The sequence below is a fragment of the Kwoniella shivajii genome, chromosome 5, assembly GCF_035658355.1.
Source record: "Kwoniella shivajii chromosome 5, complete sequence".
In the NCBI taxonomy this organism is placed as follows: domain Eukaryota; kingdom Fungi; phylum Basidiomycota; class Tremellomycetes; order Tremellales; family Cryptococcaceae; genus Kwoniella; species Kwoniella shivajii.
The window spans coordinates 1,610,579-1,626,385 of NC_085912.1; the positions used below are offsets into that span (position 1 = coordinate 1,610,579).

The following is a 15,807-nucleotide window of genomic DNA, read 5'->3' on the forward strand; positions in this document are numbered from 1 at the left end:
ACACCGATCATTGCGCCGCGTCCTCTGAGAGATACTTTCGAAGTAGATATGCTGATCAGCGTCGGGAAAGGGTATAAATATTGTAGGGTGTGCAGAAAGGGTCAATTTCAAGATGAATCAGTACCCATTGCACGAGACTCCCATCTCATTCCATCTGCCCCTCATACATCAGTATCATTTCAACTCGGTGCAGCCGTCATGTCGTACAATCAAAGTCGAAGAAGCGGTACCCCACCCAGCGAGTGGACATATTACCTCGGGCATTATGGAGATCGTATTGATATCCCTCCTGAAGCATCTATGCCACCGGAAGCTGAGTCAGAAGCCAGTACAGTAACTGCCAATTCTCCTCACCCTTTCAGTTGTGAAGCATCTGAAGCCCCTAGAGAACCCGAACCTTCGATCCCAGTTCATGTCTCGTCAAGCTCGACCAATCTTGATAGATTCTCTCTCGAGGACGCAACTAAACTCGCGAAAGACATCAACACCAATCAGCTGGTCAGCCTTGAAAGCTACATATCAAGTGGAATCAACCCCTGCCAGTCGTCCAGACACCAAGACAAACATAGACCTTACAAACCTCTCAGACACCTTCATAGCTCTCTTTATAGTAAAGTTGGAAAACCCTGGCTCAAAGATGGCTGTGTGAGTGATCTTTGCCATATTACGAATTTTTCGATTGTTGAGTGGTCGTGTGTTGTTTCCTTTCATAGGCAAGCTCCGAAATCTGTCGCAAACACTTGGTTAAAACGCACATGATCTGGGAGACAGAAGCTGAGAAGCTAAAGCAGATTTATGAAGATCATAAAATTAAGCTGGCAAACATGGGCCGTTCAGATGGTGCTGGTTCTACCAATTCTTGATGAACTTCCGATACCAGCTCTCACATATGAGAGTAGCGTGTTGGGCATGCCACGCAGGGGATATGAGATTACGATGGCGAGTTAACGTTTTAGTGCGTAGCGGACAATTGAATTAGTCGTTATGATATATAATAAGTAGAGGATGAATCAGAAAATGCGGATGCTTGTTGATCTGATACGTGTCTGATCTTACCATGAAGCATCATCGTGATCTGATTTATGGTATGAGTCAAATAGCAAATAGAAAGTATCTCTAGCCAAAAAAGCTAATACATCGGGAAAAGAGGTATCTTACAACATAACCGAAAGGATATCCGCTGGATATCCACCACCATCACCGTCTCCCATCCAACCAAGCCAAGTCAAGTAATCCAGATTAAACCAAAGAAAATCCTACTAAAATAGCAATGTGTAAAATGCTCTATCTTCTTCTAGTGGGTTTACATCCCATTCCTTTCCTTTTAGGTTTAGCTGACATGCCTTTTGATAATCTCCATTGTTCACGTCTTGATCCTCTTCTCACTGATGTAGAGACTTTCTTGGATTCTTCTGTGGTGACGGATGAACGTGCGAGTCAGCTATGATCTACTCTACAATGACTGGTCATGCTGGAAGAACGAGTATTTGCCATGACCCCAATATATTCCTCCCTTGGATCGATCTTGCAAACTAATTGGGCTCACCTTTCATCTCTTCATCACCTTCTTTACTTTCTCCCTCAATTTCCCCTTCACCTCCACCTTCACCTTCAGCCTCGACATCCATGTCTCCTTCTGTTTGTTTGTCTTTGCCTAATAGTTTATCGGACAATCGTTGAGTTCTAGCGGCGTCAGTCACAGCGTAATGAGTTTGCAACCTCTTTCGGGCCCGGGAAGCCATCTTGTTCTTAGCTCGAATTGATTTTGCCATTGCGGTCGATGTAGATTATATGATGGATCTGATGGGTTTAGTCCGGTTGATTTGGTTATCCGATAAGTGATTAATTGATATGTAAATGAGAAGTTGAAACGATGGTAACTGTGACATGAAGAATTCTTCGAAATAATATCAATCAAAATAAAAGCTGGCAAAGAGTCACGTGATCTACTTCAGCGCACCGGGTGCAATTCATGACGGAGATTGCCGACTGCTTTTGTCATTCATCCAGTCCAAGAGTGTTGCATGCAGTTGTATCTTGCTTTCATCCGACGAAAGAACACAGATCAATTCATGATGTAGAAAGATAAGTATTGAAACAGTGGTACACGTCCTTGAGATGTTGGGCATACTGAGATTTATATATGATCAGAAATGCGAATATACGGAAGATAACCCAAGAAGATAAAGGAATATGGTTCCACTTTCTGTGCGGTACGCTTAAATTCTCTATTCGTACGAAGTTGGGACGTCTGTCAATTCTTCTCCCAAATAACCATCATCCTCAATTGGATAACTCCCATCTTCCAGCATTTCATCGTCTGCAGGTTGGCTATTGTTCGTCGACGATACTTCCTTGGGGGTTGGTTGGGAATCACCTCGATTGAGGTTAGGTTTACCTCCTGGAGTTTGGCTGTTTCGCATAGTATCAGCACGATACCTCTCATCTAACGACACGATACTCACTGATTTGATCTAGGAGGGTTGGCACATCTGTCTTTGCCATATGAGATCCGGAGAGTGGAGTATTCAGGCTTGAGCTTGATACCTTCGATTGCTTTTTGAGCGCTTTGGATCGACGTACTGGTAGTTCCATCAGCTTTTGAACTTCACTTCCAGTTGTAGCGCTAGCTGACAAGTACTCACAAGTTGACGAATCCGGCTCCTTTTTCTTTAAGGAAGTTGATCATATCAATCTCTATAGTCCAGTCGGTCATCAGTCATGAGAAAGTCAACTTTGTGAGTGTTGTTTCACTCACCTCCGAATTCCCCAAAGTCCTGACGTAATTTGTCTTCATTAAACAAGGTGAAATCGGCAATTTGACCAATGTAGACATTCCTACTTGCTCCAGCTTGGACAGCTTGGAGTAAAGGCGGAGTGAGAGGTCCTGAAGCTTTACCCCATCCCACTTTCAATTTTCTGGAATTAACCATTAATCCAGTCGAATTGGCGTTATGGAAGAACTGCATTGCTGCTCCTGGATCAACAAATGTCACAAACTGTTAAAGGCGATATCAGCTTAGAGCCCTGTATTTATAGTCAAAGGTGACTTACTGCAATGTGCTTGTCCATGAAATATCTGATATTTTGTAGCATTCCGCCCCGAACGTGATTACACAATTCCTCTATCGTTGTATCTGGGTGAATATTCCCTAGATAAACAGTCCTGTTGGCAATTTGAGTAGCAGTGTTTGTATCCATGAAACCGCTACCACCAGCTGATGGGAATCCATTGCCAGTGAAAAGAGGCGAACCAAAACCTGTCGAACCGGGAGTAGGGAACCCGCTAAATCCAGCTGTCATAGGTGAGAAAGTGTGATATGGTGATCCCGGCATATGTCCATGGTGAGTAGCCACAGCGGACATAGCTTGATTTTGAGCTTGACGAACGGCATCTTGTTGTGCTTTAGGAACGTAGGCGCATCGGTCCTATCGAAGATATTAGCTTTGTTCACATCCTGAAATGCAAAGCAAATCACCTTTCCATAATTGACTCGCTTGCCTTCCCATCCTGGTTCACTGGACAATTGATTGACAACCTGTCGTATCCTCACGTCGTCAGTAGGTCCTTCAAGCAAAAGAATTCTTTCACTCACCTTGACAGCAGTCGCAATACTTAAGAAGTGAACGAAACCTATGTTTTTGTCTCTTACGATTTTAACTTGGTCGATTGGACCAAATTTATTCAACTCGGCTCTCAATTCTTGTTCATTCATTTCTGGATCAAGATTACCAACGAAGACGTTTCTTGTTGCTTGAGCATTGGCAACAGCAGCTTGTACAGTAGGATGGACGACCGACGGTTTTCCCCATCCAATCTTGAGCTCTTGACCACGTAACGCGAGCTTTTTGACTGATGCATCGGCGTGGAAAGCTGCTGCTGTGGATCCGTCCAAGAAGGAGATGAAAACGCAAGATTTTTCTGGTAGTAAACGGACAGTTTCAATAGGACCGAATCGAACAAGGTTGAGTAGCTCGTCAACCGATGCCTCTGCAATGATGTCAGCAGATCACGAAAATACAGAACGTGAAGGGGATAACACTGACCAGCAGGGAGATTACCGACGTAAACCGTTCGGCCAGTGGTATTACCTGCAGCGGCAGCGGCGGCAGCAGCAGCAGCTGGACCATAATTACCTGTCATGGTATTGGGGTTCATAGAAGGGGAGACGATAGGTGATCCAGGGAAGTTTTGCTGCGCCCAGGTTTAGTCATGATAAACTTTCCACTAGAGTTGTCGGCAACTCACCATATTCATGTTTAATGGGAAACCAGCCATGCCAAATCCGCCCATACCCATCATACCGTTCAAGCCATTCATCATACCCATAAATGGGGTACTTTGAAGACTGGCACCAGTGGCCGAACCAGGTTGACCCATACCTGTAGTTTGCTGAGGAGTTTGATTCAGTGGTCCACCGAGGTTCAACGGAGTACCGTTAAACCCGGCTGTTGAATTACCGTTGAATTGACCGGGTGAGAAAAGTTTGTTTCCCCCTATAGCACCTGGTCCACCAGGAGTAGCGATGGCTGCTGGATTAGGTTGAGAGGAATGATCGTATCTTGCCTTTTTAGGAGGGAAACTATCAAAGTTTGATGAAGAGGAATCGATTTGAGGTTGCATCCCGTTCATAGGATTAGCAGGAAGTGTAGAAGTGTCAAAGGGTCGCTAAAGGATTCGCGCTCAACCATCAGCACAAATCCTTACTAAGATTGAGTAGTAGCAACGATGTGAGTGGATGGCTCACCTTCATAATATCGGGATCTAGCCCGTCCAGTGACTCAGTCAGCGAGGACGAGAGAAACTGACTGTAATTTGGACTGAAAGATGAATTTGCATGTGAGTTTGATAGATTTTGTAAGTAGAGTGATGGATTGCCCAACATCGAAGGGGAAGAGCGGCGTGGATCATGATTGCCGGGAGTTGCGTGATTGTTCAGGGGAAACCCAGGTGAGGCCAAGCCATTGGGATGTTGAGTAAGGCGAGATGCAATTGAAGTTCCGTCCATTTTGAATGTGTTCAAAGTGAAGCAAAGTGACGAGGAGTGGGCAATGCAGCGACCGATGTGATTGAGAGTGTCGTTATTTTTCGTTGTTCGTGATGGTAATGATCCCAGAGAAGGGGTCAAGTAATATAGGGCGGAACAAGGAACAAGTTCGCCAATCAAATGAAACGTAGGCGAACGAGAAGGGTTAAGTGATTTGACCGAAATATAACAAGAAAGATAAAGGAAGAGCAAATATAAGCAAAACAGCAACAAATTAGTAAATCAAGAATGAAGATGAAAGATAGAACGGATCAAGGAGAGATGGAAAGATGGAGAAGAGGAAGAAGAAAAAGAAGAGAAGGATGAAAAGAAGAGGAAAGGAAAGGATAGATGATGAGTCCACACAAAATCAATTCAGATCTTTGTAAGCGTGGGAAAAGGATTTGGACGAAATTCCAAGTACTACAGGTTCAAACCTAAGTTACAATTGTGGAAGAAGAATGATTGGATGAAAGAAGAAGGAAAGATCGACTGAATGGAATGAGTTCTATACGCACGTGAATATGGTGATAAGTGTTTTCTGTTTAAATGATATTCTTATAAATTCAAACTAAGAAAGGAACTTCTACCAGGAAACGATACTCGAAGCTGTTGAGCTGGTAGAATTTGAAGATGAATGAAGGATACGATTGAAGCGGTAAGAGGTGAAAGTGTATCAATATGCTTTGGTCGTTGAGAGGCTAAAATGTATGAAGAGATTGGATTGGATCAGCTTTAAAGTTCGAGGCGAGTGGAGGAAGGAAGGGAATGAATTGAAAAGAACGATAAAGTGACTCACATTTTATAGGGGAAGGCGGAAAACGAGAAGGATCCAGATATGACATTCGTTAGGATGAGAAAACGAGCAGCAGAACAGCGTTAGTATAGCTCTCTGATCCGGAATGAATCGTTCCCGTCGTACAACAGAAAGGCGATAAGCAAAATGGTGGACGAGCGAGTGAATGATTTTGGGTCAGTGATAAGCGATAAGGATTTACTCACCTCAAATTAGACAAAAAGAGGTAACACAGAAGTCCCAAAGAAAGCGAGTATATGAAATGGTGATTAGGTATTCTCTCGTTCTTCTCTTCTTCTGTTCGAATACAAGAAATTAACGATCAGAGCTTACGAGTGGGTGGTATATCAGACTGTCCAAGGATTGTCATGAGAACCAGCGGTTTAGTCAGTCACTCTCGCTGTTCATTTGATCCGAACAAAATATGAGCCTGATATCTTTTGGTTGTTAACGCGTCGGGACTACCTGATAGCTATGGGAAATTTGACAATTGTGGGAAGGGAATTACGGCCTGAGATTCGCAGCTTGCAAGGGGAATGGAATGGACCCAAATGCACGCGAAAGACAGAGAAAGACGTAGCTCAAGCACATTGAAGGGGATGTTGGCCAAAGAAGGGGTATAGAATCTTCAGTTCAAGTCAAGGGCAATCACATTCGCCTTGTTCACAGATGACGTTCTCGAGACCATGCAGCATAATGGAGCCAATGTCAGAGACAGACGCAGGTGCAATCGATTGTATTTTGCCATAGGTATACATGCAACTCCTTCCATCCAATCCCAGAGTAATCAAAATCTAAAACATATGAGAAGAGCTTATACGGACTCGAGAACTTCGGGTTCGACAAACTCTCCAGATTTGACTACTTTGGCACCGGTGTTGGCGTCGGTTGCCTCACCATGTTGATCGAGAAGTTTAGAAGCGTCAATTTTAGGTGCTTTGACGATCTTAGCCTTTCTTACGTAGACGTTGTGGAGCGGGTAGATGCCCTAGTAAACATGACGAAGACATGATCAGCGTTAAAATCCTATTTCCGCTTCATTCCTTGTTCTACCATGACTGATCTCCCTGCCTGTCGATGGATGAGGGAATGGTTCAACTCACCTTGGCAGCTTTTTCAATCTCTCGACCGATAGATTCAGGAACGAATTTTTGAACCAATTCTTTAAGATCTGAACCTTCAGCTTCTCTCTTCATGATCTCAACCATCTTTGCTCTGATTTCTCTGATTTGAGAAGTTTGAGCGTAGGTGGTCTTTTTCACTTGGTTGAATTGTCTCTTGGTGAAACCAATAGCGAAAAGTCTCAAAAGGTAACCATCGGTGGTTTTGACATCAACGTTGGCTTCGATAAGAGATTGCCATTTTCGTACGACGGATCGGACCTTGTCAGTGGTGAAGTCCATACCGTAGAATGAAGTAAGACAGTTCTTTCCCTATTGACCAGACATACTATATTAGCCTACCCCAATAAAGGCAATAATCGTGGTGAAAAAAGCTAGCACTCACGGAAACATCCTCAACCTTCAACTTGATCTTTCGGAAACCTTGTTCTTGGTCATTGTTAAGATCAGCGAGGGAGAGTTCGACAACTCGTCCTTTGAGGGAGTCGTTGGCGTTTTCTTAAAATAAAATAAAACAATTTGAAAATCAGTTCCAACGATTCCTTCTTCCGCTTTCTATCTGTGATACTCACTAAGACCTTGAGTTCGGTTGACAAGGGTCTTTCCGGCATTTCGGTTCTCAAAGAATGAGGGGGCCTTGATGTCGTACCATTCTATTGATTAAAATCAAAATAGAAAAAATAATCCAAAATGATCCAACAAAATCCGATGTAATCCAACGATGATCCAACAAGAGCAAGTGAAGCGAATGTCGAATGCAGGTTGATTGAAATGACGGAGATAATAATTGAGATAGATAGTGAAGACATATAAGTCAGCTATCGTTTCTCATTCACTTCCACTATATTCTTCTTCTTCGACTGTCTAATACATACCTTTTCGGGTGAAGGGGTCTACGACCTTCTTCTTGATTCCCTTCTTTCCCTTTGATAACCTCTTATTTTTTCCTACAGCCATAGCGATTGGTTGATCTCAATGCGTTTGTTGAAGGACGTAGAAAGGTGACGAATTTAAACGTTGAAAAGTGTTTTGAAAGAGGATGGAGTGAGAGTGAGAGTGAGCCAGCAGTGAGAGTGTCAGAGTGTGCACAGTATGATGGGATACATGGAGCAGTACCCATTGCAAAAGATTCCCTCGCCATAATGCAATTCGCATGACCACGCGGAGACCGGAGTAATTCGGTGCAAAAAGCATGAACAGCTGTGTGGCACTCCCAAAGCCCGAGAGCATGCCACCCTTGTTCCATAACTCCGACCTGACTTGAGCTTTATCACCGACGACAACGATTTACGATCAAGCACCTTTCATCCGGTTCAACCCAATTGCCGAGTTGATCCGGTGTTTTCCTTCAAGCTGTCTGCAGAAGAGTGGAAGAACTTCAGGAAATACTGGCATTGTACTGTTCATGGCTGTGGATCAAAGTATATGTCCACTATAGACGGTCGCATGGAGCATTATGAGGGATTGTATGATTTCACTTTGCTGCACCATGAGATTTGAATCTGGTACGAATTGACACCATATCTTCGTTATCACGTTCCTCTAATCCTTAATCCTAAGTAAGAGTTACCTTCCCATACTCAGTGCATTGGAAATGATAGCTCAGTCTCGTACATGTTACCCCACGCGCTTGATAGACACTTCAGCCATCACAACCTCATTTCCCTTTCAAGGTCAGTTCTCACTTGCACATCCACATCTTCGGCCACAATGACGAGACCCGATTTCATCAATATTTGCATCATTTCAATTCAAATCATATAGTAAGATGAGAGAGGCAAGTATGAACAGAACACTTCAGATAATGTAGAAGAACCATGATAATTTTATTTATTGCAGCCAAATTCCAATCTTCTCATAAAACCCCTTAATATAAGCGAAACGTAGAACAGTATGAAATGTTTTTTACGATTTTTTTGGTATTTCACTTTTCTCCTTCTTCACCCAATCTACTTATCAGACTTTCCCATTTTGTCTGCTCACCTTCGATAGTCCGAAGTACTGCCAGATTACTGTAAAAGGTCTTCCAAGATCCTGTCTCTCCCCTTTCCTTTCCCGTTCGTGATCTTAGGAGTAACAGACTTAGCTCTCAGCCCATTGACAGGTTCAGGCTCAGGGGAAGTAGGTCCAGTATCCTCGGATGTAGATCGGGACATTGTTAAACCACCAGGAGTGGTATGACCACTTCCTGCATCACTGGTACTAAGGCTTGAAGAGACTGATCGACGAGATTGGTGAGCGATGGCACCATCAGCTTCGAATTGGTTTAATCGATTCTCCAATCTCTTTCCAACCGGAGTGTTTCGGATTTGTGGGATGATAGGATTGATGATCTTCAACAACTGTTGATATATCAGCTTAATATACCCTTGAAAAAGAACATGCTAGCTCACCTCTTGTCGCTGATCTGACGAAGCTGCCAACAAAGCGGTCTGAGGCGGTTTTATAAGCACTTATCCACAGGCTTGATGTACAGTACACTCACCTGCAAAGGGAAATTACCGAAAGCATCTCGCAGAAGCATACCGACTTGGCTGGAACCATCATCCTTGAGACCGACGAGCTCGTCAATAAGAATCCTTCGATCCTGGTCGTTGGCTTTGAGGATAGCTTTCTCGACCACGTTAGATGCGAATTTGTGTCGGGCGACTGTGTTCATATCTCGTAAGCGGATATCGAGTGAGAAGGGTATACTCACGATTAGTTACTCTCCCCTTAATCTCTTGGATAATCTTATCTCTGTCAGTGGCATCACCGACAACAATGACACTTTGAACAACGTAATCTAGGGTACGGTGTTAGTGTACAAGTACAATGGAAAGATTTAGATTTGACATACTCCCAAATTGATCTTCCATGAGGTCAATGGTATGTTCATGCATTTCATTCAGAAGAGTTCGTTTCATTTCTTCTGGAAGGTTTTCAAACATCTTTTGTATAACCCGGCAGCCATAAGGATGTTTGGCAAGCTCTTCAACGGATCCTATAAAAGCGTCAGGAATGGATTGAGGAGGGCCGAGCATGATCAAACGCTAGCACAGTGTTAGCTAATCAGTTGGCGACCGTTCGGTATAGGTAGACGACGTACTTGGATAACGTGATTGGCATTGCTTGATTTGACACATTCAAGAACATGTCCTTCGAGTTCTGACACAAGAGTTTGTCGTTGGTCGACAAGAACATGCTCGAACGCTTTTTGGACGACCTACATCGGATTTCATCTCGTCAGCTCATGTCTTGATCCTAGAGATGCGAAGCAGGAGGCTACTCACTCTGCATCCATAAGTCTGATTACTCAAGGAGAAAACATGGTGTTCCATCTGCTTAGCCAGAGTAGCTTTCTGTCTTTGGTCACCATGTTCGAACAATTTCTGAGTGACGTAATTACCGAAGACATCTGTCATGAGCTGACGAGCATTTGGCATGATCTCATCGAACAGGTTTTGACGATCTTCGAGAGTGGCGGTTTCGAGCTTTTGCTGAATGAATCGTGATCCATGCTGATCACCTGAAAACTCGACGATGTGGCCGAAGATATCCTAAGTGTGAATAGTGCGAGATGAGCCGACTGTTATATCAATCACTTCGCGCTGGCAGGTGGTCAACTCACCCTCAACTCCCACTTTCTAATCTTGTTCAACCTGAAGTCTTCCAATAACGCACTTCTAATGACACCCGAATCCTCATGTCTCCTAGATCTGAGTACGAATCCAGCGGCATTTTGATAGGCTTGCGATTGATAACCTGCCAGTCCAGGATATCCTTGAGCCGGGGAGAGCTGGAACAAGCTAGTAGTATTCTGCTGGTTGGCAACGTATGGATTTGTCGAAACAGCAGTCATGGGGAAAGTGCCAAGAGTAGGTGTAGTGCTGTCGTTGTACCCGAAATGAGAATTATTCACGTTTTGCTGATTTGATCTGAAAGAATAGGGGGATTGTTGATTTCTGGTGTTGTACGAATTCCCCTAGGATCATATCTCGTCAGCTTTGTTGACAGCAAGCGGCTTTTATCCGCTCACCTCCTTCTTCCTATCATTGCTTTGTGGCATATACATATTTTGACCTTGAGTAGACCAGAACCCTCTGGGATCTTGATAACTGTAATAGCCAGCAGCTACAGCGGCGGCATTCACTTGTTGTTGCATAGTGGCGGCTTGTTGATAAGCAGATTGGCCAGGTTGTGATCGAAAAGGTTGTCTTGTAATTCGAAGTCCTTGTTGACCGAGTGGCGAATTCTCATGAGTATTCTGTTGTTGATGGTTGGTAAGAACTTGTCTATGATCATGTTGACCATTATATACTTCGCGGGAAGTAGAGAAACCTGTATCATAGCTGGAAAGCGATGGTTGAGAATTAAGGTTCGAAACTTCAGGTGTAGGTGCGACATATCCATAAGTGGCCGCTGGGTTACCTGTAGCATCATACGTACTATCTGTATTACCGTAGTATGGATATCCTTGTTGATTACCGTAAGGAGAATAAGGTTGGGTCTGGAGAGAAACCCTAGAAGTCGGAGACTGAATGCTGGCATAATTATTTCCAAAAGGACTTTGATTGTGGGGATTGGGTTGCTGAGGCGAGGAGTATGCTTCCTCAGAGGTGATACCCAAGCCGCCTATCCTGGCGGCAAGCTCTCCTGCTGAATCATATTGTCCTTGTCCAGACATCGTGATGTTCTTCCGTCGATTAGAGAACAAAATGAAAAAGGAAATAGAAGTGATTTTTGGTCTGATTTGCAAAATGATCAGTGGTCTTTTTATTCCAAGATTAAAGGATGGTCATTCACTTGATTGAAGGTAGCAAGAGACACAATGGAGAGGATTCAAATGACTGATACTGTCTGATCGTGATTGCCGTAGGTCTGAATCTTCGTCTTCTTTCTTTCCGATAGTGATAAAGTGCAAGAAACGAATAACGATAAGGTTGGAATGAATGACTGACCAGAAGAAAGAAAAAAGAGAAAGAAAGAAAGAAAGGGGCAGATGATTTACCAGGGTCGAAGACAAACCTTGTATGTCGAACAAGAGCTGATTAGAGTGCGTAATGATGTCGCGTTATCGCGTTTTCTTTTCGACTTGATTCGATTCGTTTAAAAGGAGTTGACAGAGTCGCACAAAGTGAAGATTCGAGCTGACCAGGTCGATTTGATATATTGGTGCAATTATGATCAAGGAAGTACGAGAAGTAAGAGTAGAATTAGAGCTATTTTGCTGTGAAAAAGACAACAAAGAATATAGTTGATAAAAGTCAGCTCGACAAAAGCTACTTTGAAGGGATTTTTTGCTCTGCACAAGCGAGTGAATCGCTTTGTTAGGGTAAAGCACACACGATAGAGAGAGAGATCATATAAAAGGCAGAGAGGAAAGTGAAGGTAGGGGTTTTATGACAGACGATAAAACAAGAGAGAATGAACTAAAGAAAGGTAAAAGACGAAAAGTTATATATCAGGACAGAAGGATAGAAATGATACGATACGTTTGAAAAATTATCTTTCTAAACACTAAACAAAGTATGATTTGGGGGAAGAGAGGGGAGAAAGGGAAGAAAAGGAGAAGCGGCAATGATAAATACAGTGAAGGAGGTATGTGCGTCTCAAGTTATGTATGAGATCATGGGGGAGCTGACGAGGCATAGAAGCAGAGGATCACATACCATCCATCAGACATCATACGTTTGTGTGTTTGGTTATATTCGCCATAGGAAGAAAGGAGAAAGAGGTATTAGATCAGAGGGATTGAGAAAGAGTATTTGATGGCATAGAGAAGATTGACAATCTATTCCTGAGTTCTGAACCTCGTGTATCTTTTTTCCCTTCAGCGCATTGTTCCCTTTTCAATTTCTCTCTTTTGTGGAATCACGAAGAGATCTAGACATTTGTAAAATCAAAGGAAGGGTTCTCTCAGAGATTCAAGGCAGTGGAGGAGGAGAAGGAGAAGATGAGTGTGTGATTTTCCGATCAACGAGAATCAAAGGAAGGTCGTTAAATATACCTCGTGCAGAAGCCAATACAATCAATGTACTTGGGAACAGGGGATTGGGATTGGGATTGTTTGATAAGAGTACCTGGTCGTACCTTCTCTCCGAGATACGTCTAAAACCACGTTCACGCCCTGCAAGATGATAAACGTGATCTGGTCGCCTTGACCGCGAGGCCGAAGAGACTGACTGGCTTGAAGAAGACAAAAGAGAGCTTTTACTCACGGCTTTCCAAATTTTGTTTGAATCTTAACGAAATTTCAGTAGGTTTGTCCCGCAATAATTTAATGATAATTCGAAAGGGGACTTGTGTGTAATTGTGTCTTTCAAATCGTTTCGATTCCGATCCCAAATCCAGACAACACCCTTCTGGTCATTTTCGTATTCACCAGTAAGTTCTGTACGAGATGACTGGCCAATGCCGACGTGAAAACGATTTTCGGTATATCAAATAAGCATGGAAATCATTCACAATCATCATTTGTTCTGGTTTTCTGTCCTCCTTTCATGGTTGGTCCCCCTTTTCCTCGCCCCACATCGGAGGTAAAGTTGTGGGTCGAACAACGCACAGACCACCGCGTCTTGATGGTGAAGGGTCTACTCATGGTGTCAGCTTGATTATTAAGCATTGGTCGCTATCAGCTGTTTGTGTCCAGATCCTCGAGACCTGATACCAGCTTTCCCCCCAAAGATCCTATCTTCGTGCATCTCATGTGTCATACTGGGTGAACCGTTGATTTATCGCCAGTCGCTATGTGATTGCTCGTTGAGTGAAAGCATGATTTAGTTGCCTTTTGTTTGAACACGCCAATGAAACATTCCGTGAAAATCACTCGATAGACGTGCCTGATGGAGGTTATACTGTTTGATATACACTTCGGTGCGTATGGCGCTTCACCCTTGCTTTTGTTAAGGGTCAGAACACATATGGAGGATCCGGCAAAATAGGTATAGCATAATAACGTTTTTATTTCTAGGTATTTACAACACCCCTCATCACTTATCAATTCACGTCCCTTCCCTTCTCTTCGCTCTTCTATTCTAATCCCATACTTGGGTTGTACCTATTCATCCCTATCCTTGAATATCCGATACGTGAAAAAATGATTACGGTCCAAAGATTGATAACTCTCTCATTTCTTCTAATACACCTTCTACCTGAACGTCCAAAGCTCCATTGGCATATTCATCTCGAATGTTATCGGCGAAATACCTATAAGATATCCCGTCAGGGCTCGTTTAGGCGAGACAAGACTAGGAGTACTCCATTCGATCAATAAACTCACCTTTGTACACCTGATAGTTGTTCATATCCTTCTTCTGCGAATCGAAGTTGACATCTAATCATAGCTTCGAATGATGGATCGAGGTATGCTGTTTTATTTTCAGACATCGTCAGTATGTATTTGCGTGGTAGTACATGGTACGTTAATACACAACGTCTTGAAGAACTACGTCATATAGTGCCGGATAGTGCCGGAAACAGACAGGTACGAAGGCAGTACTCACGGATTCGCAAATCAACTAAAACAGGTAATTCAGTGATCAATTGTTCATTCAAGATATCAAATACTTCTTTGGCTTCATCATGTTCAGCTTGAGCCTACAATATACGAGTGAAAATTATCAGCTTTTGCGCAAGTAAATTACTCAGTCAGTCGAACAGCAAAGGAGATCTTCTACTTACCCTTGGCAATTTCGTGGTATCATCGGCAGGTTTATCTACTAATCTCTTCACTTTTGCTCTGGCTGCATCGTAGTCCGTCATCTGTGCGATATGTCATCAGTTTGCCTTATTATCGCACACGGGGTAGACAAGGAAGCTGAACATACTTTGTTTCCTCTCTTTTGGATAGCCGCGTTTATAGCTGGATAGTAACTATTTAATTTCCCAATTGGTTCGAGGACTGTAGCTCGATATGGTGCGTCCTATCATGAAAAGAAGTAAATACTAGTATACAAGGTGCGGTCTCACTGATTGGGACGAATAAGAGGTGAGGATTGGAATGCAACATACCAATTCTCTTCCTACACCTGCATCCAGCTCATCAACAGCGGATTTATACGCATGCCCAGCCATAGCTCCCTATGTCCCATATCAACCATCAGCATTATTGGTTGGGATATAGATGAGGATCATACGCACATCACTTGTCCTATCTGCTGAATAGAATAAAGAGATAGTTTCTGCGATTCTAGATTGTGCAGCTGCCATTGCTGTTTTGTACACACCGCAACCATGTCATTAGTATATCTCCCATTGTTTCACATCCTACACGGTGAAACCAGATAAAAGAGACATACCTCTCATTGAATCAAGATATGCTTTAGCTTCTTTTTGTAAGTTATTAGTTTCCTTTTCCATTCTAGTCAGATGACATATAGGATCAGAATCAGTAAATCTCCTTCTATATTGGCAAAAGTTGAATATAAAGCTTACGTCTTGAACCTTCCTTCTTCCTCTGCAAACTCTCTATCTATCGTCCTTTCTACTTGACCTGTCTTTTGCATTATAGTGGTCTGCGCCCTGGAGGCGGCTTTCTTGAATCTATTGGATGTATCAGCAGGGATTTCCGTACACCAATATATGAGTAATGTTCAGTCAAGAAGGATGAGCGAATGTGAATAAGACATACCCTCCCCTATAAAGATGGAATCATGTTAGCTGTATCTCCTCGCACATTCCCATGAACAATGAGCTCACCATGACATCTTGATTGAGTCGACCTGACTTGTATAACGTGTATGAGTTACTAATGTCAACGATGGAATGTTTGGTTCTCAATGTCCGATACTATCAATGTTAAATGTAGATAACAATAAAGCATTCCTCGTTGACGTTGACGTTGACATGCATTGTCATTGTCATTGCCATTGACGCAACGCAA

At 43.0% G+C, this 15,807-nt stretch overlaps 6 protein-coding genes across 6 annotated transcripts; 1 reads left to right on the plus strand and 5 right to left on the minus strand.

Annotated features, from left to right (window-relative positions):
* Nucleotides 1-198: 198 nt before the first annotated feature.
* Nucleotides 199-863, plus strand: IL334_004337 (uncharacterized protein; the record flags this gene model as incomplete). The annotated part of the gene is made up of 2 exons (XM_062936055.1): nucleotides 199-645; nucleotides 714-863. The coding sequence occupies 2 exons, from the start codon at nucleotides 199-201 to the stop codon at nucleotides 861-863; spliced, it is 597 nt and encodes a 198-aa protein (XP_062792106.1).
* A 421-nt stretch (nucleotides 864-1,284) lies between these two features.
* IL334_004338 (uncharacterized protein) lies at nucleotides 1,285-1,772 on the minus strand (the record flags this gene model as incomplete). Its single annotated transcript, XM_062936056.1, has 2 exons — nucleotides 1,285-1,412; nucleotides 1,547-1,772. 2 exons carry the CDS (start codon nucleotides 1,770-1,772, stop codon nucleotides 1,285-1,287), a joined length of 354 nt encoding a protein of 117 aa, XP_062792107.1.
* A 456-nt stretch (nucleotides 1,773-2,228) lies between these two features.
* On the minus strand, nucleotides 2,229-5,009 carry IL334_004339 (uncharacterized protein; the record flags this gene model as incomplete). The annotated part of the gene is made up of 10 exons (XM_062936057.1): nucleotides 2,229-2,412; nucleotides 2,466-2,582; nucleotides 2,646-2,697; nucleotides 2,759-2,999; nucleotides 3,055-3,429; nucleotides 3,480-3,539; nucleotides 3,597-3,991; nucleotides 4,048-4,195; nucleotides 4,250-4,669; nucleotides 4,749-5,009. The coding sequence occupies 10 exons, from the start codon at nucleotides 5,007-5,009 to the stop codon at nucleotides 2,229-2,231; spliced, it is 2,253 nt and encodes a 750-aa protein (XP_062792108.1).
* A 1,628-nt stretch (nucleotides 5,010-6,637) lies between these two features.
* On the minus strand, nucleotides 6,638-7,901 carry IL334_004340 (40S ribosomal protein S1; the record flags this gene model as incomplete). The annotated part of the gene is made up of 5 exons (XM_062936058.1): nucleotides 6,638-6,811; nucleotides 6,927-7,256; nucleotides 7,330-7,442; nucleotides 7,517-7,597; nucleotides 7,820-7,901. The coding sequence occupies 5 exons, from the start codon at nucleotides 7,899-7,901 to the stop codon at nucleotides 6,638-6,640; spliced, it is 780 nt and encodes a 259-aa protein (XP_062792109.1).
* Nucleotides 7,902-8,953: 1,052 nt separating this feature from the next.
* On the minus strand, nucleotides 8,954-11,610 carry IL334_004341 (uncharacterized protein; the record flags this gene model as incomplete). The annotated part of the gene is made up of 9 exons (XM_062936059.1): nucleotides 8,954-9,286; nucleotides 9,338-9,376; nucleotides 9,430-9,593; nucleotides 9,643-9,729; nucleotides 9,784-9,976; nucleotides 10,033-10,149; nucleotides 10,217-10,483; nucleotides 10,555-10,908; nucleotides 10,963-11,610. 9 exons carry the CDS (start codon nucleotides 11,608-11,610, stop codon nucleotides 8,954-8,956), a joined length of 2,202 nt encoding a protein of 733 aa, XP_062792110.1.
* A 2,416-nt stretch (nucleotides 11,611-14,026) lies between these two features.
* IL334_004342 (uncharacterized protein) lies at nucleotides 14,027-15,631 on the minus strand (the record flags this gene model as incomplete). The annotated part of the gene is made up of 11 exons (XM_062936060.1): nucleotides 14,027-14,132; nucleotides 14,206-14,293; nucleotides 14,429-14,522; nucleotides 14,607-14,687; nucleotides 14,753-14,848; nucleotides 14,937-15,005; nucleotides 15,066-15,136; nucleotides 15,224-15,285; nucleotides 15,360-15,467; nucleotides 15,556-15,561; nucleotides 15,624-15,631. The coding sequence occupies 11 exons, from the start codon at nucleotides 15,629-15,631 to the stop codon at nucleotides 14,027-14,029; spliced, it is 789 nt and encodes a 262-aa protein (XP_062792111.1).
* Nucleotides 15,632-15,807: the final 176 nt, after the last annotated feature.